This window comes from Sylvia atricapilla, chromosome Z (assembly GCF_009819655.1).
Source record: "Sylvia atricapilla isolate bSylAtr1 chromosome Z, bSylAtr1.pri, whole genome shotgun sequence".
NCBI classification, from domain to species: Eukaryota; Metazoa; Chordata; class Aves; order Passeriformes; family Sylviidae; genus Sylvia; species Sylvia atricapilla.
In genome coordinates this window covers 20,565,657-20,580,598 of record NC_089174.1, presented here as the reverse complement: position 1 = coordinate 20,580,598, position 14,942 = coordinate 20,565,657, and the positions used below count along the sequence as shown (strand labels likewise).

At 38.5% G+C, this 14,942-nt stretch overlaps 1 protein-coding gene across 2 annotated transcripts in view; it reads left to right on the top strand.

Moving 5' to 3' along the window:
- Nucleotides 1–461: 461 nt before the first annotated feature.
- Nucleotides 462–14,942, top strand: part of MCC (MCC regulator of WNT signaling pathway) — a 168,298-nt gene continuing 153,817 nt past the window's right edge. The window contains exon 1 of one of the 2 annotated variants that reach the window (XM_066339109.1): nt 462–1,095. In XM_066339109.1, the coding sequence (XP_066195206.1) occupies nt 1,039–1,095 (57 nt within the window). In that variant the 5' untranslated portion in view covers nt 462–1,038. The remainder of the gene's footprint in view (nt 1,096–14,942) is intronic. The other variant, XM_066339110.1, reaches the window with a different exon arrangement.

The window sequence follows — 14,942 nt, the reverse complement described above, 5'->3', positions numbered from 1 at the left end:
AACTTATTAAAGATTTTTCCTCGATTTGTAGCAGAATGTTGAAAGCAAGTGCTTTTTTTCTCCCCTTCTTCCAGTAGCATCTCCTGAACTCTTTGTAAGATGTCAATCTGTTATGTAAAATCTGCAGCATTCTAATGGTGCTTTCAGGCTTACTGTGACCTTTTGAAATCATTATAAAACCACACCCCCTACAGCCCCCCCATTCTTCCTTACTTAATTGCACCCACGAATAGAGAAACAGGAATTCAGTTTCTTGTTATCCAGGTGGCATTTCCTTTTACTTAGTTTTTTAGTTTTCTGTATAGTAATTAGTATGCAGAAAGCTGGAGAGATGCCTGTGGTTCCAAAATGAACCCTCTGTGGCTCTCTCCCTCCCTCTCTCCCTCCCACTTGCACTCTGCTTTTGGCACCGCCCCTTCCATGCACCCTTTAGCCAGCAGCAAGACAGCTGTGTTTGATCATAAACCACTTAAACTCCAGGCTCACTGGCAGGGGAAACTTTAGCGTGAAGTGCAGCATTGGTTTCTCTCGGGGAGGGGAGCTTTCTTCTCTTTTCCTTTCTGCCTCCCCGGATACTGAGGACTGTAGCAGCACTCTCCTTTGAATTTCTCCATGAACTTGGGTGAAGCTCGTCAGTTTTTCTGAGTGTGTTCAGCAGCGTTGGAAAATGCCCTTTAATAGTGTTATGGAAAAGAACAGCATAAAAAGCAGACGGCACAGATGAAGCATGCCTTGTAGATGGACTAAGACAACCCTGGGATCCTGGTAAGCACTTCATTCCCTGCATTCTCTGAGCACTTCACATTATTAACAAGTCTCTTGCAGAAATGGATTATCTGTGAAGTCAAAACCAGTTTGGCTCTTTTAGAAGATCTTGCATCATTAACTTAAACTCTCAATGTGTAGTAAAAATGGCTGTCTAGAGCAAAATGTGTAGGAGAGAAAAAAAATCGGAGAAGAAAGTATTGAACAAAGAATTGAACAAAGCTTTGAAGCATTAAAATTTGCAGAAATTGTCAAGCCCTGAGAAGTCTAATCATGAATTCTGAAGTTGGTATGAAATATGGAAATGACTCCCCTGCAGAGCTGAGTGAGGTAAGCAGTTTCAGTGCCCTTCTTTACGCTTTAAAAAGAAACATTCCCCATTTGGGCTTTCAGTGCATGAACAACGTAATTAGAAATTAATAGAATGTGTATCCTGCTATAACTTACTGTGCCAGTCAGGAAATGACCTGAACTTTTTTGCTGCTTGCTCTGAATTAGTGGTGAAAGGCTAAAGATTGCAACCATGTAGAGACATTTTTCCTGTATACTGCAGCAGTGATTGCCTTCCCTCTGAGAGGGGTGTTTATACCCAACATTCATCTTTGCAGTAGGTGAAGTATGGAGATCTCAGTTGAGATTAAACAGATGGTGATTAATTTAGGAGGGAAATGGGGTGAGTGGAAAATGACAAATTCTTATTGGTAAGACAACAACATTGCCAAAAGTTGTGTTTGCTTGTATTTGGCCAAGGTGATCCTGTTTAGGTTAGATTAATTAGGTTACTTTCCTTCATTGCCTAGAAGAAAACAGGTCATGAGAAACTTTCTGCTTTTCCACTGGAAGCCATAGTAATGCTGTTGTTTCTTATAGTTGTGGGTATGGGTTTTTTGTGTAACATGACTGTTTGTGTTTTTAATAAATTCGAAATTAAAGCTTTATCAGATGTTATGCAGATTCTTAATAAATATTTTAGAAGTGGCATACTTTGTCAGTTACTGAAGTGTCTTAGATATGTAATCCTTATGGGCTTTACTGACAACTGCCAATTTAGCTATGCTATGAAATCCCAATCATTTGATTAAGGTCATTTAGTAGGAAATTGAATCTGCAGTCTGTCTTGTCCCAGTTTAACTGAAGTGCTTCTCTGTTCCTTTTGTCCTTTCTTTGATACACTTTTTACTGTGACATACCCTTAATATGCTTGGTTTTTTAAGGAATATTAGGTAGGATATGCTTGTCAGAATAAGAGAGTTAACAGCTCTGGAGTTAATTGTATAGAGAAAGGAGACACTGAGGTATAGAATGGAATAATAATATAAATGGAATAAATCAGTAGGCTAATGAGGGAGACAACAATGTAGGCGGAAGCACAGTTAATATGTGAGAGATAAGCAAATGCTGTACCTCGCCATACAAGAGGACAATAGTTTTGTGACTGGGAAGTTCTGGCAAAAGAAATGTCATACATAATTCTCCTTAAAGTAAAAGGAGTTCAGTTTCATTATTTCTGTGCTACTTTTTTCAAGTATTGCTTAGAAATTCTACACTGGCATCGCAGTGTAATTGGGGGCTCATAAATTCAGCATAAAAGTGTGGCTTACTTTTGGTCAGAGTTTCTGGCTATGATTGTATAATGATGATCACTGCTTTTTTATCTCCTCAACATTTAGTTTTCAAGACTTTGCAAGATGGAGTGTCTCAAGGAATTGATATTTGAGTCAATATTTGGAGCTGGTAGTATTTTACATTGCTACCTTGAAATTACTTATTCATGTTTCTTCATGCATCAACTGAGTGGAACTTTTGTTGTGAGAAATACTTTTTATTTCTGATGTTTTAATCTGGGAGATATTGAAAGGAGTCTGTGACCATGCAACATTGTGATTATTTAGGTGAGTTTTTTTCCCCAACAAGGTTTCTTTAGTCCTTAGTTTACATTTGTACTCCAGTGGTACAGGTGGTTTAAAAATAGGCCCCTTTTTGACTGCAGATGTAGTGGAGAGGATCATACAACTATGAGATCACACAACTAACTTTCCTCAGCTGCTTATCATAATTACTTGCTGCTCATCCTCATCTTTGCAGCTTGACCTGCTTATGTTAGTCAGCCTTAGCCAGTCACCAAAAAGGGCTGGGTCAGCTTCAGCAGTGATCTTGGGTAAAAAACTGGGTTTTCAGTGAAACAGAGAGGCTTAAAAAAACCGTTGTATTTCACCTCTCAGAGAGAAGAAGATGCGTAAGTACACTAAGATAGGTAGTAGATAGCTGCTCATCCCTAGTTGTTAATTTCTCTAACAGCTCTCTTTAATTTCTATGCTCCTATTAGATATTTCCCTATTGTTGACTGGTACTTGCCATAATTGAAGGTAAAAAATCCTGAGTTAAAGTTGTACCTATGGTTATGTATCCATGTTTTTCCCATCTTTGCTGTGCTCCTCTCCTTCCTTTCTGGCTCTGTCTTCTACAAACCACTTTTATTTTTGATCAATGGTCAGTAGCCTTGTATTCATTTAAATGGTAAAATGGCTACAATAAGAATTTGATTAAGTGATTAGGTTCTTAGTTTGTGTTCAGGTACACCTCTGTCTCTACAGACAGCTCATATGCTGATATTACCGTGAGCTGCTACTGCTTTCCTTATCTGAATTGCAAATATGATAACAGACCAAGAAATACTATGATTCACATGATGCATGGTGGGTTTTAATGTATGTGCCTTGATCTCTTTATCTCAGTACGTGGAGCTCTAGGCATGAAACTACTGTTATTAAAGTAAACAGGAAAGCTACAAAGTCCTGAAGATATAATAAATGCATTCTTGGCTGGATACATTAGACAAAAGAGAAAATAAATGTATTGCAATTCATTCCATCTGTATTGAAACTTTCTACCTGAGATTTACATCTCTCTTTGGCAAGAATTAAAGGATATGTTACTTGCCCAAGACACAGTGTGATTGTAGAAACTTGTGTATAGTTGGTATTTGCTATTCCTAAACTCTTGTCTGGGTAAACAAGGTTTTTATTAGTCTTTATTTACTCAACTGCCCCCATCCAAAGGTCATGCAGAAAGCAGAAGAAAAAAAAAATCTGATTTCTGTTGTAGATCATTCAGACCTCCATAAAATTCATGCTCTGTTGTTCCCTAGTTCCAGAGTTCAAGCTGTTTTGTTATTGAAGCGTGTCAGTTTGTGTTATCCCATTTCTTCTGCTCTTTTTTGCCTTCAAGTTTCAAGTCCAAAGAAAGATTATCCAGTTTGCTCTTTGCATGGTGGATTTGTCATATCGTACCTCCTTGAAGAGTTAGAAGAAACCTTGTTCTTACATAGCAAGGTGGTGTTAGGCCTGGTGGTTTGTTTGGTTTGGGGTATTTTTGGTGTATATAGGATACAATAAGAGAAGCAACACTGTTGTGTAGTCTGTGTGGATTTACAACAGCCTGTGGTACTTTTGTAAATAGGTAACAGTGGCCAAAAAAGCTCTGTTCTACTATTCTGAAATGGGCCTTCACCTGTCCATATTAAGGCTTAACACATTTTGCAGAGATTGCCTTTATGGCTCAAGTCAAGGAAGGATGTGATTTTAATGCATAACATAATACCCAAATTATGAAAGCTCTCACTGGATTCCTTCAACTTCTTACTCATATAATTCTGAAAGCTTTTGTCGTAAACACAAGGCATATTTTCAAAGCCAACAGACTGAATTTTACTGAAAACATGTACAGGTTAGCAGTGGGGTGTCCATAATTGCAGACTGTTTTTTATATCATTAAAAATGAAAATTTGTATCAGAATTTAAATGGTTTGTATCTATTGAATTGTCCTTTCTGCAGAGAGAAGTGTTTATCTAGAAGGAGCTGGATTGTCTAATCTGTATTTTCTTCCAAATTCAAAGGCATTATCCAGCTTTAAATCCCAGCATTCTGAGGATCTGAGTATCGCTTACATACTAACACTGATCTTACCTCCTCCCCAGACATTCACTGTGGAGATAGTGTGCTGAAACAGAGAGAGCTGTGGTCTGACCTGGTACACTTGTTGGACTAAATGTGGCCAGCAGTTATGCCCATGTGTAATGCTGGGACGGTTAAAATTATTAGTGCATGAATGGAAAGGAAATGTTAAGTGCTGAGTTTAATGATATTTTTCTCAATTGTATACTTAAGAGATAAATTTTATCCTTGAATTAAAAGCCAAGCTATGTTCTTGGCTATAATTTTCACTATGTGAGCCTTGTGAATTTGCTGGTAGTAAGACTGTGCCTAAGAGATTTTGAAATTATATAAGGGGTGGTGTTATAGTGAAGCAATGCATTCAGCATTGCAGCTGATTTGTATAATGTTACTGTTTATTGTGTTCTTTTAGCACTTGCTGCATGAATTGATGGTGTGTAACATTTGAAAAGTTTATTTTATTATTTTCTGCATGGCAAAACTAGGAGATAGCATGCTCCTTTTGGCGCACAATTTATGCACCCTGTTTCTTGATGTTTGGAGGCCAAGTGTTTAGGATACAGATGTTGTATGGGACAGCATTAGCTACAGGTTCATATTCTTTAACCGTTTAACATTGACTGGAATAAACAGATAGGCTGTTAGTCTTGGAAAAATTATTAACTTATTTGTTTGTTTCAAAAATAAAGTGTTTAAAATTTAGGGGAGGGGAAAGAAGGATAGGCTTCAAAGCTGGTATTTGTGTAGGAAGCAGAATAATGAGTTCATACAAAGGATTTTACCAAAATCTTACATGTGAAGAAAGGACCAAGTCTGAAAGGCTTAAATTCTCACTTTTTAGTAATTTTACGGTAGAACAATATTGCACTTTCTTCTCAGATTTATGTTTCATTGCTACTTTACTTATAAACTGGATGCTGAAGAAGAACATTGTAGAAGGAGAATTGCAGAAATAAGAGGAGCTTCATGGCTTGAAGCTGCATACACAAGTCCAGTGAGTGTGAGGGAGCTGTGGGGTGAGGTGGGTAACCAGCTGACAAGCAGGACATCACTCAAAGCTTCCCTGGCAGAGGAAGAGTTCAGCAATGACCATCCCCACCCTGAGGTACTTTCCCATATGTGCCTCTGTTACTTTAGAACAAGTACCTGCTTATGCTGTCACTGTACCTAGGTGTGGGGAAAGAGCACTGATGGAATGGGGAATAGATTTTTTTAGGTGTTCCAAGGTAGGATTAAATCCTAAACACTTGTTTTCTCTTCCTGGGCTTGGTAGTCTTCCAAGAAAACCAGTGAGTAAATATCCCCCTAATACTTCGTCTGCTTCCTGAATGGTCTCTGGTCGTGCAACGAATGTGCCAGGGTGTTTCCAATACTGCTCATGAGCAGGTAAACACCATATTCTACTGCAATTCCATCTCTGCTATTGGATTTAGCCTTGGCCATCAGTGTCCAATCTGTGCAGTCTCTAACACAGAAAGGTTTACTGCACCTAATCAGCAAAGGTGGTGTGTTTTCCCCAGTCAGAGGATGTTTTGGGAAATGTGTAAATGATTAATCCTTTAAAATATTGTAGCCTTACAATATAACAGAGTGGAATGTGGTTATCAAACAGCAAACATGGTGTATTTTAAAACTATTTTAACCTTGATAAAGTTTCATAACTGGTTTTTTTCTAACAGTAGGCAAACCAAAAAGGTGAAGAGTGTTAACTGCTAAACTCTTAGAAAAGTGAGCACAACAACCCAGCATGCTTAAATCAAAGAACCTTAAGGAGAAACTTTCTTAAGTGGTTTCTAGTGGAGAGCTGGTAAAACTTCCATCTGGAGGTAGCAACAGCTGTAGCCACAAGTGTGTTCTCAGCTTTAGTGCTTCAGAGATGCTGAGGTAAAGTTTGCAAATATTTGGGTGTACTCTCTCCTATTTCCTGGTTCTCATGGGCTTTGTGGAGCACTTGTCAGCCTTGCAAACCTGACACTTTCCCATGCTGTTGTCATGAGAAGTGTGAAGACACTGGATGTGAAATGTAATCACAAATTTTAAAGTCTTCTTGTGTGTCTCTCTTACACTGCTGTATCTTTAATAATTTAAAGAAAATGCTTCAATGGTAAACTTTAATGGGCATGCTCCTGGACAGTGACTATCAGTCTGAACACAACCTTTAGATTGGGTTCATAGTCAAGCTGAAGGTGCTCTGGCATGATTAATTTAGAGTGTGCATGGTATTTCCAGTGCTAAAAACATAGTGACTTCAAAGAAAATGTTTTTTCCTGGATTTGTTTGAGCTGCTTATCAGGCCCAGGGTGTATTCCAGGCTTGGCTATTATTAAATTGAAGCACTATAAAAAGATTAGTCAAAATGCCCAGACACTGTCAGCACTGATAATGCTCTTCTGCAGTGTCCTAGTGAAAAAAAGGCAAAGAATATGTAACTTACTGCCTGATATTTAAATATTCCTTGCTCCTAAAAAAAATGAGAATAATGCCTTGTATGCTGAAAAATCTGTTAGTACAAATACATGCTGTGAAAGTAGCATTAACAATGTATTGGATTGTCTAATTGCTCTTAGAGACTTGATGTTTTTATTCAGAGATAAAAAAGCCAGAGTTCATTCCTGGAAGATTTTTGAAGATAAGGATTATAATCTTTTCCCTCCTCCTCTTCCAGCTTGGAAAAGTAAAACATGTTTTTGCCTTTGATCAGACCTGGACATACCAGAACATGGCTCTGTGTGGGAACAGTTACAAGATTCTTCTTTCAGAAGGTATTTTTATGTATTCCTCTGCAGTCTCTGGATTTCTAGTTTATAAAGGGACACATAAACAAAATGTTCTGAAAGACGAATCCATAGATTGCAAGGTTAAGGTTTGCAATGGCAGAATTTTCTGTGCTGTGTGTGGGAAGAGAGGGCATGAAGAGAGGCTGTGTCATTGGTTTGGTCACTTAGAGTGGGGTGTAATTACATTCCTCTTCGAGGGCTCTGAGTAGTTTATGTACAATTGAAAAGAAAATATGCTCATGTCACTTTGGGTGTTTTCCTTGTGTTTAGATTTTACGGTCTTCATGACATTGCATAGTTACTATGTATGTAATAAGTCCAAAACTATTCCAGTGACAACTCAGTGTCCTTCTGAATGATGTCCACAGAGGTTTGGCTGAAGCTGGTTTTCCCACAAAGCAGCACAGGTGCCAGTCTTGAATCATCTTTCTTTTGCAGACTGTAAACCCAAAAGTGTCATTTGCTTGTAAAGACATTATGTTATCTGGCCTTCATCTACAAGAGGCTGCAATAATCCTACCCCAAACCATGCTGGTTTGCTTCCTATCCTTCAGAGGACTGAATACCTCTAGTTTGATAATCTTTTGAACTTTGCATCCTACCTAAATTGCACAGGTTGTTTACTGTTAAGATGTTGCCAGGTAGTAGAATTTAGCTGGCTGTTAACTGTACTTGGGACTGATAATGCCACTCCTCAAGTGGCACATCAGTTGAATCTTCCTTCATTTGCCTGGATTCATGTGCTTATGTAACAGCCTGGGCCAATGATTAGACAACCAGGCGTTACCTTGGGATTTCTGGGTCAAGATCCCTTAGGTGGTGAAATAAAGAGAGGTGGGCTCGATTAGGTGACCCGAAACAGAAAAGAACTTTAATAAGAGCAAAACAACAAACAGCACGAGACTGTCTCGGTATGGGGGGCACCAAAAAAGGTGAGGGCCAGGGGGTTACAGTAATTTATATAAACTGAAGTAGGGGCAGAGATTGAGGGAAGAGCATCAACAGGGAGTAGGGATTAGGAATATGTAAAACATTGTGACAAACAGTAACCAACAGTGACAAAGGAAACAGAGAACTTTCTAGTAACATTAACATAAAAACTCCTGAGGGGCAATGCAGTCGAGATTTCACTCACCCTAACTAAAAGGGATTTCTCCCATGGCCTTAAACCAAGGCCTTCTTTGACCCTAACATGCTTGAGATGGGTTTTGCAGCCATGTACAGAAGCTGAAGTGCATATTGTCAACTGCAGAAAAGACCAGGTTCCCCCTTTAGAATGGTGTACTGAGGACTGTCCTTTCACTTGTTTGATTTCTTTTTCTTTTTACATTACATACAAAATGTACTTATCTCTTCATGAGGTAAGTTCATTTTTCCATCCCTTGATCTCTTTTTTCCCTTTTTTTTTTTTTTTTTTGCACAGCATTGCACAGTGTATTTTTTTCAAGCTACTGATGCTGCTCTTGTCTAATTTACTTACTTAGGTGTTTCTTTTTATTTTTTAATTAAAATTGATTTGCCCATGTACTTCGATCTTTTTATTTAAACTCATAGTGCTTGACCTGTTCATCAGCTGGTTCTCTCTTTTTGTATGTTGTGATCCCCTCCTGTAGGAAGAGATGATTCTCTCTTGATGCTTGGTATAGCAAAGGTCAATGTTCTGCCAGGTGTAACTCACCTGGTGGAAGGTCTGACCCATGCTAAATAAGAATGAGGTTAATTTCAGTGAAATACGTAAGTAAAGTAAATCTTGGAAAGAAAAATTTTTTTGAGCAGATAGGTGCCTGCTATATCTGAAGAAAACTATAATTGGAAACACCGTTAACAATTTTTTTTGTCTTCTGTCTTATGGGATGCTGGATTTAAGAATGGAGAGCATCTCTATTTCTCCTCTTCCACAACTGGATATCTTCCCTGTGGGGCAAAGTAGGAAAAAAGTGTATTAATTTATAACTGTCAAGTCATAATTGCATGGAGATCTGTATTAATTTAGTTACTTGGTGAGGGAGGTCTGCAAAACACAGAACATTTTTCCACTTTTTTGTAAGTTTTTTTAAAACTTACACATTCTGTCTCACAACCTGCAAGGTTGAATACCTATGAATACCCATAATTATCTTTCTTTGTGAAACTCCATGTGGTTGAATTTCAATACCTACCCCTTCTGGAATGGAAATAAATGTGCTAATTGCTTTTCATGAAGGTGGGTTTTCTCCTTTCCTGTGAGAATTTCTTTAACTTCCTATATTTCTGTATTAGGCTGAATCTCTTTTTATAGCATATTTAAGCACTTTTAAATATAATGATTGATGTCAATGAGTTATAGGCAAATGTCATATCTCATTCAGAATGTTACATAATCATATTCTTCAGTAATGAGATGTTATTTCCCATTATAGAATCACAGAATGGTTGAGACTGTCAGGGACCTCTGGTGATCACCTGGTCTAAGCCTCTGCTCAGGTGGGGTCAACTAGAGCCAAATGCCCAAGACTATGAAAAGCTTTTGTACATCTCTAAGGATGGAGACTCCACCACCTCCATGAGTAACCAGTGCTTGGTTACCCTCACAGGAAAAAGGAGTTTCCTGAAGTTGAGGGAATCTCTTGTGTTTCAGTGTGTGCCCATCACCTCTGGTGCTGTCACTGGGCACCCCTGGAAAGAGCCTGGATCCATCCTCCTTGCACCCTCCCTGCAGGTGTTTATTTACATTGGTGAGATCCCCTGAGCCTTCTGTTCTCCAGCATGAACAGTCCCAGCTTTCTCAGCCTTTCCTCCTACAAGAGGTGCTGGAGCCCATCCATCATCTTGGTGTCCCTTTGCTGGACTCTCCTCAGTATCTCCACGTTTCTTTTAGACTGGGAAGTGCAGAACTGAACCCAACACTCCACCTGTGGCCTTACCAGTGGTGAACAACAGAAGGCTCACATCTCTGTCAGTACTTTGCCTAATCCAGCCCAGAATCCATCCATCTTCTCTGCAGCAAGAGCATCTTGCTGGCTCTCATTTAGTTTTATGTCCACCAGCTTCCATAGGCTTCCTTCCCTTCAGAGCCTTATCCCATGGGACTTTTTCAAGGAGAGGTCTGAGTGAAATCTACAGCTATGACCTTGAATTTTAACCACCTCTCTCCTCTCTGGATCATAAACTCCACTATCTTGCAGTTGTGAGTGGTCAAATAATTTTCTGTAATTGCATGAATATTTCTGTAAGTGCATGAACAGTTCTGCCTTTGAAAATGATAGGAGCACAGTATATATTGGAATCAAAAAAGAAAAAAAAATTTAAAAACACCAAGAGAACTTCATGTGAATAAACAAAATACTCACTTTTGTTGGGGGTTAGATTTTGTTCCTTTTTACTCTAAAGAATTTTTTCCCCATAAGTTACCAAGGAGACTAAGTGTCGTACTTAAGACTATTTAACAAAACAAAGGGGTGGTCGAAGCTCGGAAAGGGGGGGGGGGATAACCCGCGTTTTGAGGCAGGTAAAGGACAGAGCTTCAGGCAGACTGGCACTCTGGTTTTTGGCGTTCGGGGGGAAAGCATGGCTGGGTTGGTGTTCCTGCTGGAGGAGTTCACTGCCTCTGGAGGAGTCCAGTCCTGAGAAATCGACCATCATCTGCTCACCCTGGAATTCTGAGCTTCTCTGGCGCCCTGCAAGAGCTGGGCCAGCCCTGCCCCACCGTCGTGGTTCCATCAGCACTGTTCATCTGCTACAGTGTGACCCTGCACCCCCTGCCCTGCTGGGACACCCTGCCCCTGCCCTGCCGGGACACCCTGCCATCCCAGCTACCAGCCCGGGACTTTTCCACTGTTCCAGCTTGGTGCTCTGAGGATCCTACAAAGACACTGAGACTAAACTGCCCTGGGTTTCTGTGAAGCAAAGCCCTCGAGGTTCTTGGTACTGTTCTTGTTATTAATGCTGTAGTTGTGGGGGGTTTTGTTTGTTTTGTTATACATACCGATAAAGAACTGCTATTTCTATTTCCAAAATCTTTTGCCTAAAAGCTTTTAACTGAAAAATTGTAATTGGAAAAAAGGGGGGTGGTGGTGGTGGTTTACATTCTCCATTCCAAGGGAAGCTCCAGCTTTCCCTGGCAGATACCTGTCTTCACAAACCAAGACAATTGTAGAACATTTACTGAATTAATTCTGTCAGAAACTTCTCTGTCTTGGAGGGGCAAGAGAGGGTAGTATCCTACCATGAATAATTCCTTTAAAGGAATTAGTAAGCTTCAGAAATTGTCACTTTATTTAAACATTTAATTTCATTCTGTTGAATGGTATGATTAGAATTTAGTAGATTATTTAATTGGTTTGATTTTTTTAAAAAGAAGTGCTACAAAGGATGACCGATAGTGATAAAAAAAAGAGAAAAAAATGTAAGTGGAACACCTTTCCACTGTTTGTCTTTGTGCCTTTGCTGCTAATTTTTAGAGCAAATTACTGTAACTTTTCATGGAAGATGTTTTCCTTCCAAGAGAACAAAGGAAGAATTTTGCAGTTCTTACCAGATGTTGACATTTTGTATGTTCTGTCTTGTGTAATGCTGCCCTCATAAGGATGTGAAAAAGCAATACGACAGAAATAAATCACAGTTGGAAAGTTTAAATTCAGATTTTGTTTTTTAAATACAGTAATGTGGGAGTTTCTAGTGATAATGAGTTTTCTGTTAATCCAGAATCCATCTCAGTTTGTTCACTTAAATCAGCTTTGAAGTTAAACTTAGATTTCAAAGACACATTCATAGTAAACTCAATCTAAAAAAGAACATGAATAATTCCTGATGTGGATATGGATGTCCTGGATGTTTCATGCTGCATTATACAAAGTCCCTGAAGATGACAGATTTATCTCGTATATCTTTGTATTACTGTCAGAGACTAATGGGACAACATTTCTGAGAAGCAGGGAATTCTACAGTGGTTAAAATCCATACACAGTCTGTCTCATTCACAATGTATAAACACAGTTCCCAATGGATCAAAACGAAGTTAAAAAATAGTGATTCTCTTCCCCATGAAAGGACTATTTCTTAAAACCACTGTTCTATCACAGTCATGTGAACATTGTTTGGTGCTTGGCACAATCAGGGTGGAAGCACTCTACAGTGTAGGAAAAGCTGAGAACAGGAATCAGCATCCATTGGGAAAGATATCAAGAGGAAATACACCTCAAACTTATGATATGAGTTTCTTGTGAACTTTTGCCATTGCTGATTAATGACATCAAAGGGTTTCAAGGCATCATTCTGACAACTGTGTCAGCATTCATTTTTTAAATCTAACAGCAGATATTTTACTGAGAAATGAAAATGATGAAGTCAATGACGTAATTCACAATCTAGTTATAGGGGTTTTTTGCTGTTTTCTTGATTTTTTTCCCCCATCAAACTGGGCTGTGTCTAAGGCTGTGCTATTTATTTGTCTGAATGGGAATTGTGAACAGTTGGTAGCCTTAAATCATCTATCTGACTTATCCTGGAATAGTTAAAGGACCACGCTGCCAAGATTTAGTGATTATTTATTTAGACCAAGTGTAAAACCCTGTCTTTTGTACAGAAAATATAAAGAGAACAACTGATAGAGTAAGCTTTGTGTTAGATTTTAAATGCCAGTAATATGCTGTACCATTGCCATGACAGTGATGCTTTGTCCTTTATAGTGCATTTTATTTAAGGAGCTGAAATAAGCTGGACACTATTATTGATGTAATTCTTTCATTGTAATGTATAAGAACTCACTTTTCAATTTATTAATTTCACTATGTTACCATGATTTATCAAAACCTTATCAATTTTATTATTATATACCTAATTATATATAATATATCATATTATATTTTCTTTATTTATATATTATACATTGTAATGATTTCTGTATTATATATTATTTATTTATCAATTGAAGTTGCTTGGCTTGGTCTTGCAGAGAGAAATGTATCTAACTGGAGCATGGTTATGAAATGATACTTAAAACAGTTTTTTTAGCAAAACAAATATTTTTAGATTATTTAACTGATAGGTGAATTGGCTGAAGGCACTTTTTAAAAGAGTGACAGTGTTGAAGCTTCAGTGCAGATTTTGTGTCATTGCTTGAAGAGATAATGTGATCTAGCAACTTTGAGAAAAAAAGTTTTTCAAAAACATGAACATGACACAGAGGATTTCTAGACCATGGGGTCTTCCAGTTTATATATTTTGAGATTAATTGTTAGCATCCTTTTTGTCCTGCTCATAATAGTTCTATTTAGAGCCTGGAAGCTCAGTCAGCAGATATTTATTGAGTTTTATAGTTTGCCTCCAAGTAGGCTTTTCTGCTTCTTTGTTTTCTATGCCTGCAGCTCATTCTCCTTTGTCATTCTTAGAGCTTCACTAAGTGCATTGTGTCTTATTAGTTTTCATTAGCCTTTTCTTTCAGCCCTCTTGCACTTGCTAATTTATTGTTCCTGTCCTTGATACCTTTGCCTTTTGCATGTCCTAGTCTACCTCTTCCCTGTCTCTGTCCTTTTATTTATGTTGAACTCCAGGATTGTGCAGGGTCCTCCAGAGTTCTCATGGACATTCTTCAGTCAAGGAAGGAGGAATCCCTCCTCTAGCTAGGCTGACTGTGTGAGGCTGCAAGTGCTTGGAGAAAGGGCTTGGTTCTCTTGGCACAAAGGCAAGCTTCTGCCCAGTGATTAATTAGCGTGACATTGCAGCAAATTAAATGTTGCAATTAAACTAGTGCAGTAACGAAACAAAATGAGCAACAGTGCTTAACACTGGCACTGGCAAGGGGAGGCTAATCCCAGGTGGTGTTGATCCAGCCAATCCATTTTGACACAAAACCCACTCCTATTGTGTACCCATAGATACAGAGTTCCTGAAGATTACACAGTATTTAAAAGCCTAATGATGAAAGTAAGATTTATGGAGAATTTATGGTTTGATGTTTTTGCCTTAGGAGTTGTACTTTTTTGTTGTCAAATACTTTGTACAAAGTCAAGCTTCCTTGACAGACTGACATCGTGAGATGGGTTTTCCTGGAGAACTCAAAAGTTATTATGGCCAGGCTGAGTTTTACTGAAATTCCTGTGTGTCACATAACTATTTTGCAAACAGCTGTCTCCTCAAGAGTTTAGGTTTGATGACTACTGACCATTAGCAGTAATAGATCTTATGAGGGTACCTTTACCTTTTCCCTGAGAGCCCTCATGCAATTTCCTGAAATATCCTCCTCTTCAGTAACTTTTTTTCTGCTGTGGTATTTGTAAGCTCTCTGCATGTAGTTATTTCTGATTGTTCTGAGCTTAGTAATAGTGATTTGCAAATGTCATATGCCTAGAAATTTCACAGTGCCACTACTGTTTCTTTTTCTTCTTCATGCCTAGAGCCAGAGTCTTATGGCAGCTTAAAAGGGAAAACAAAATGTTTAAGCAGAGAAAAAATCATTACTGAATGCTT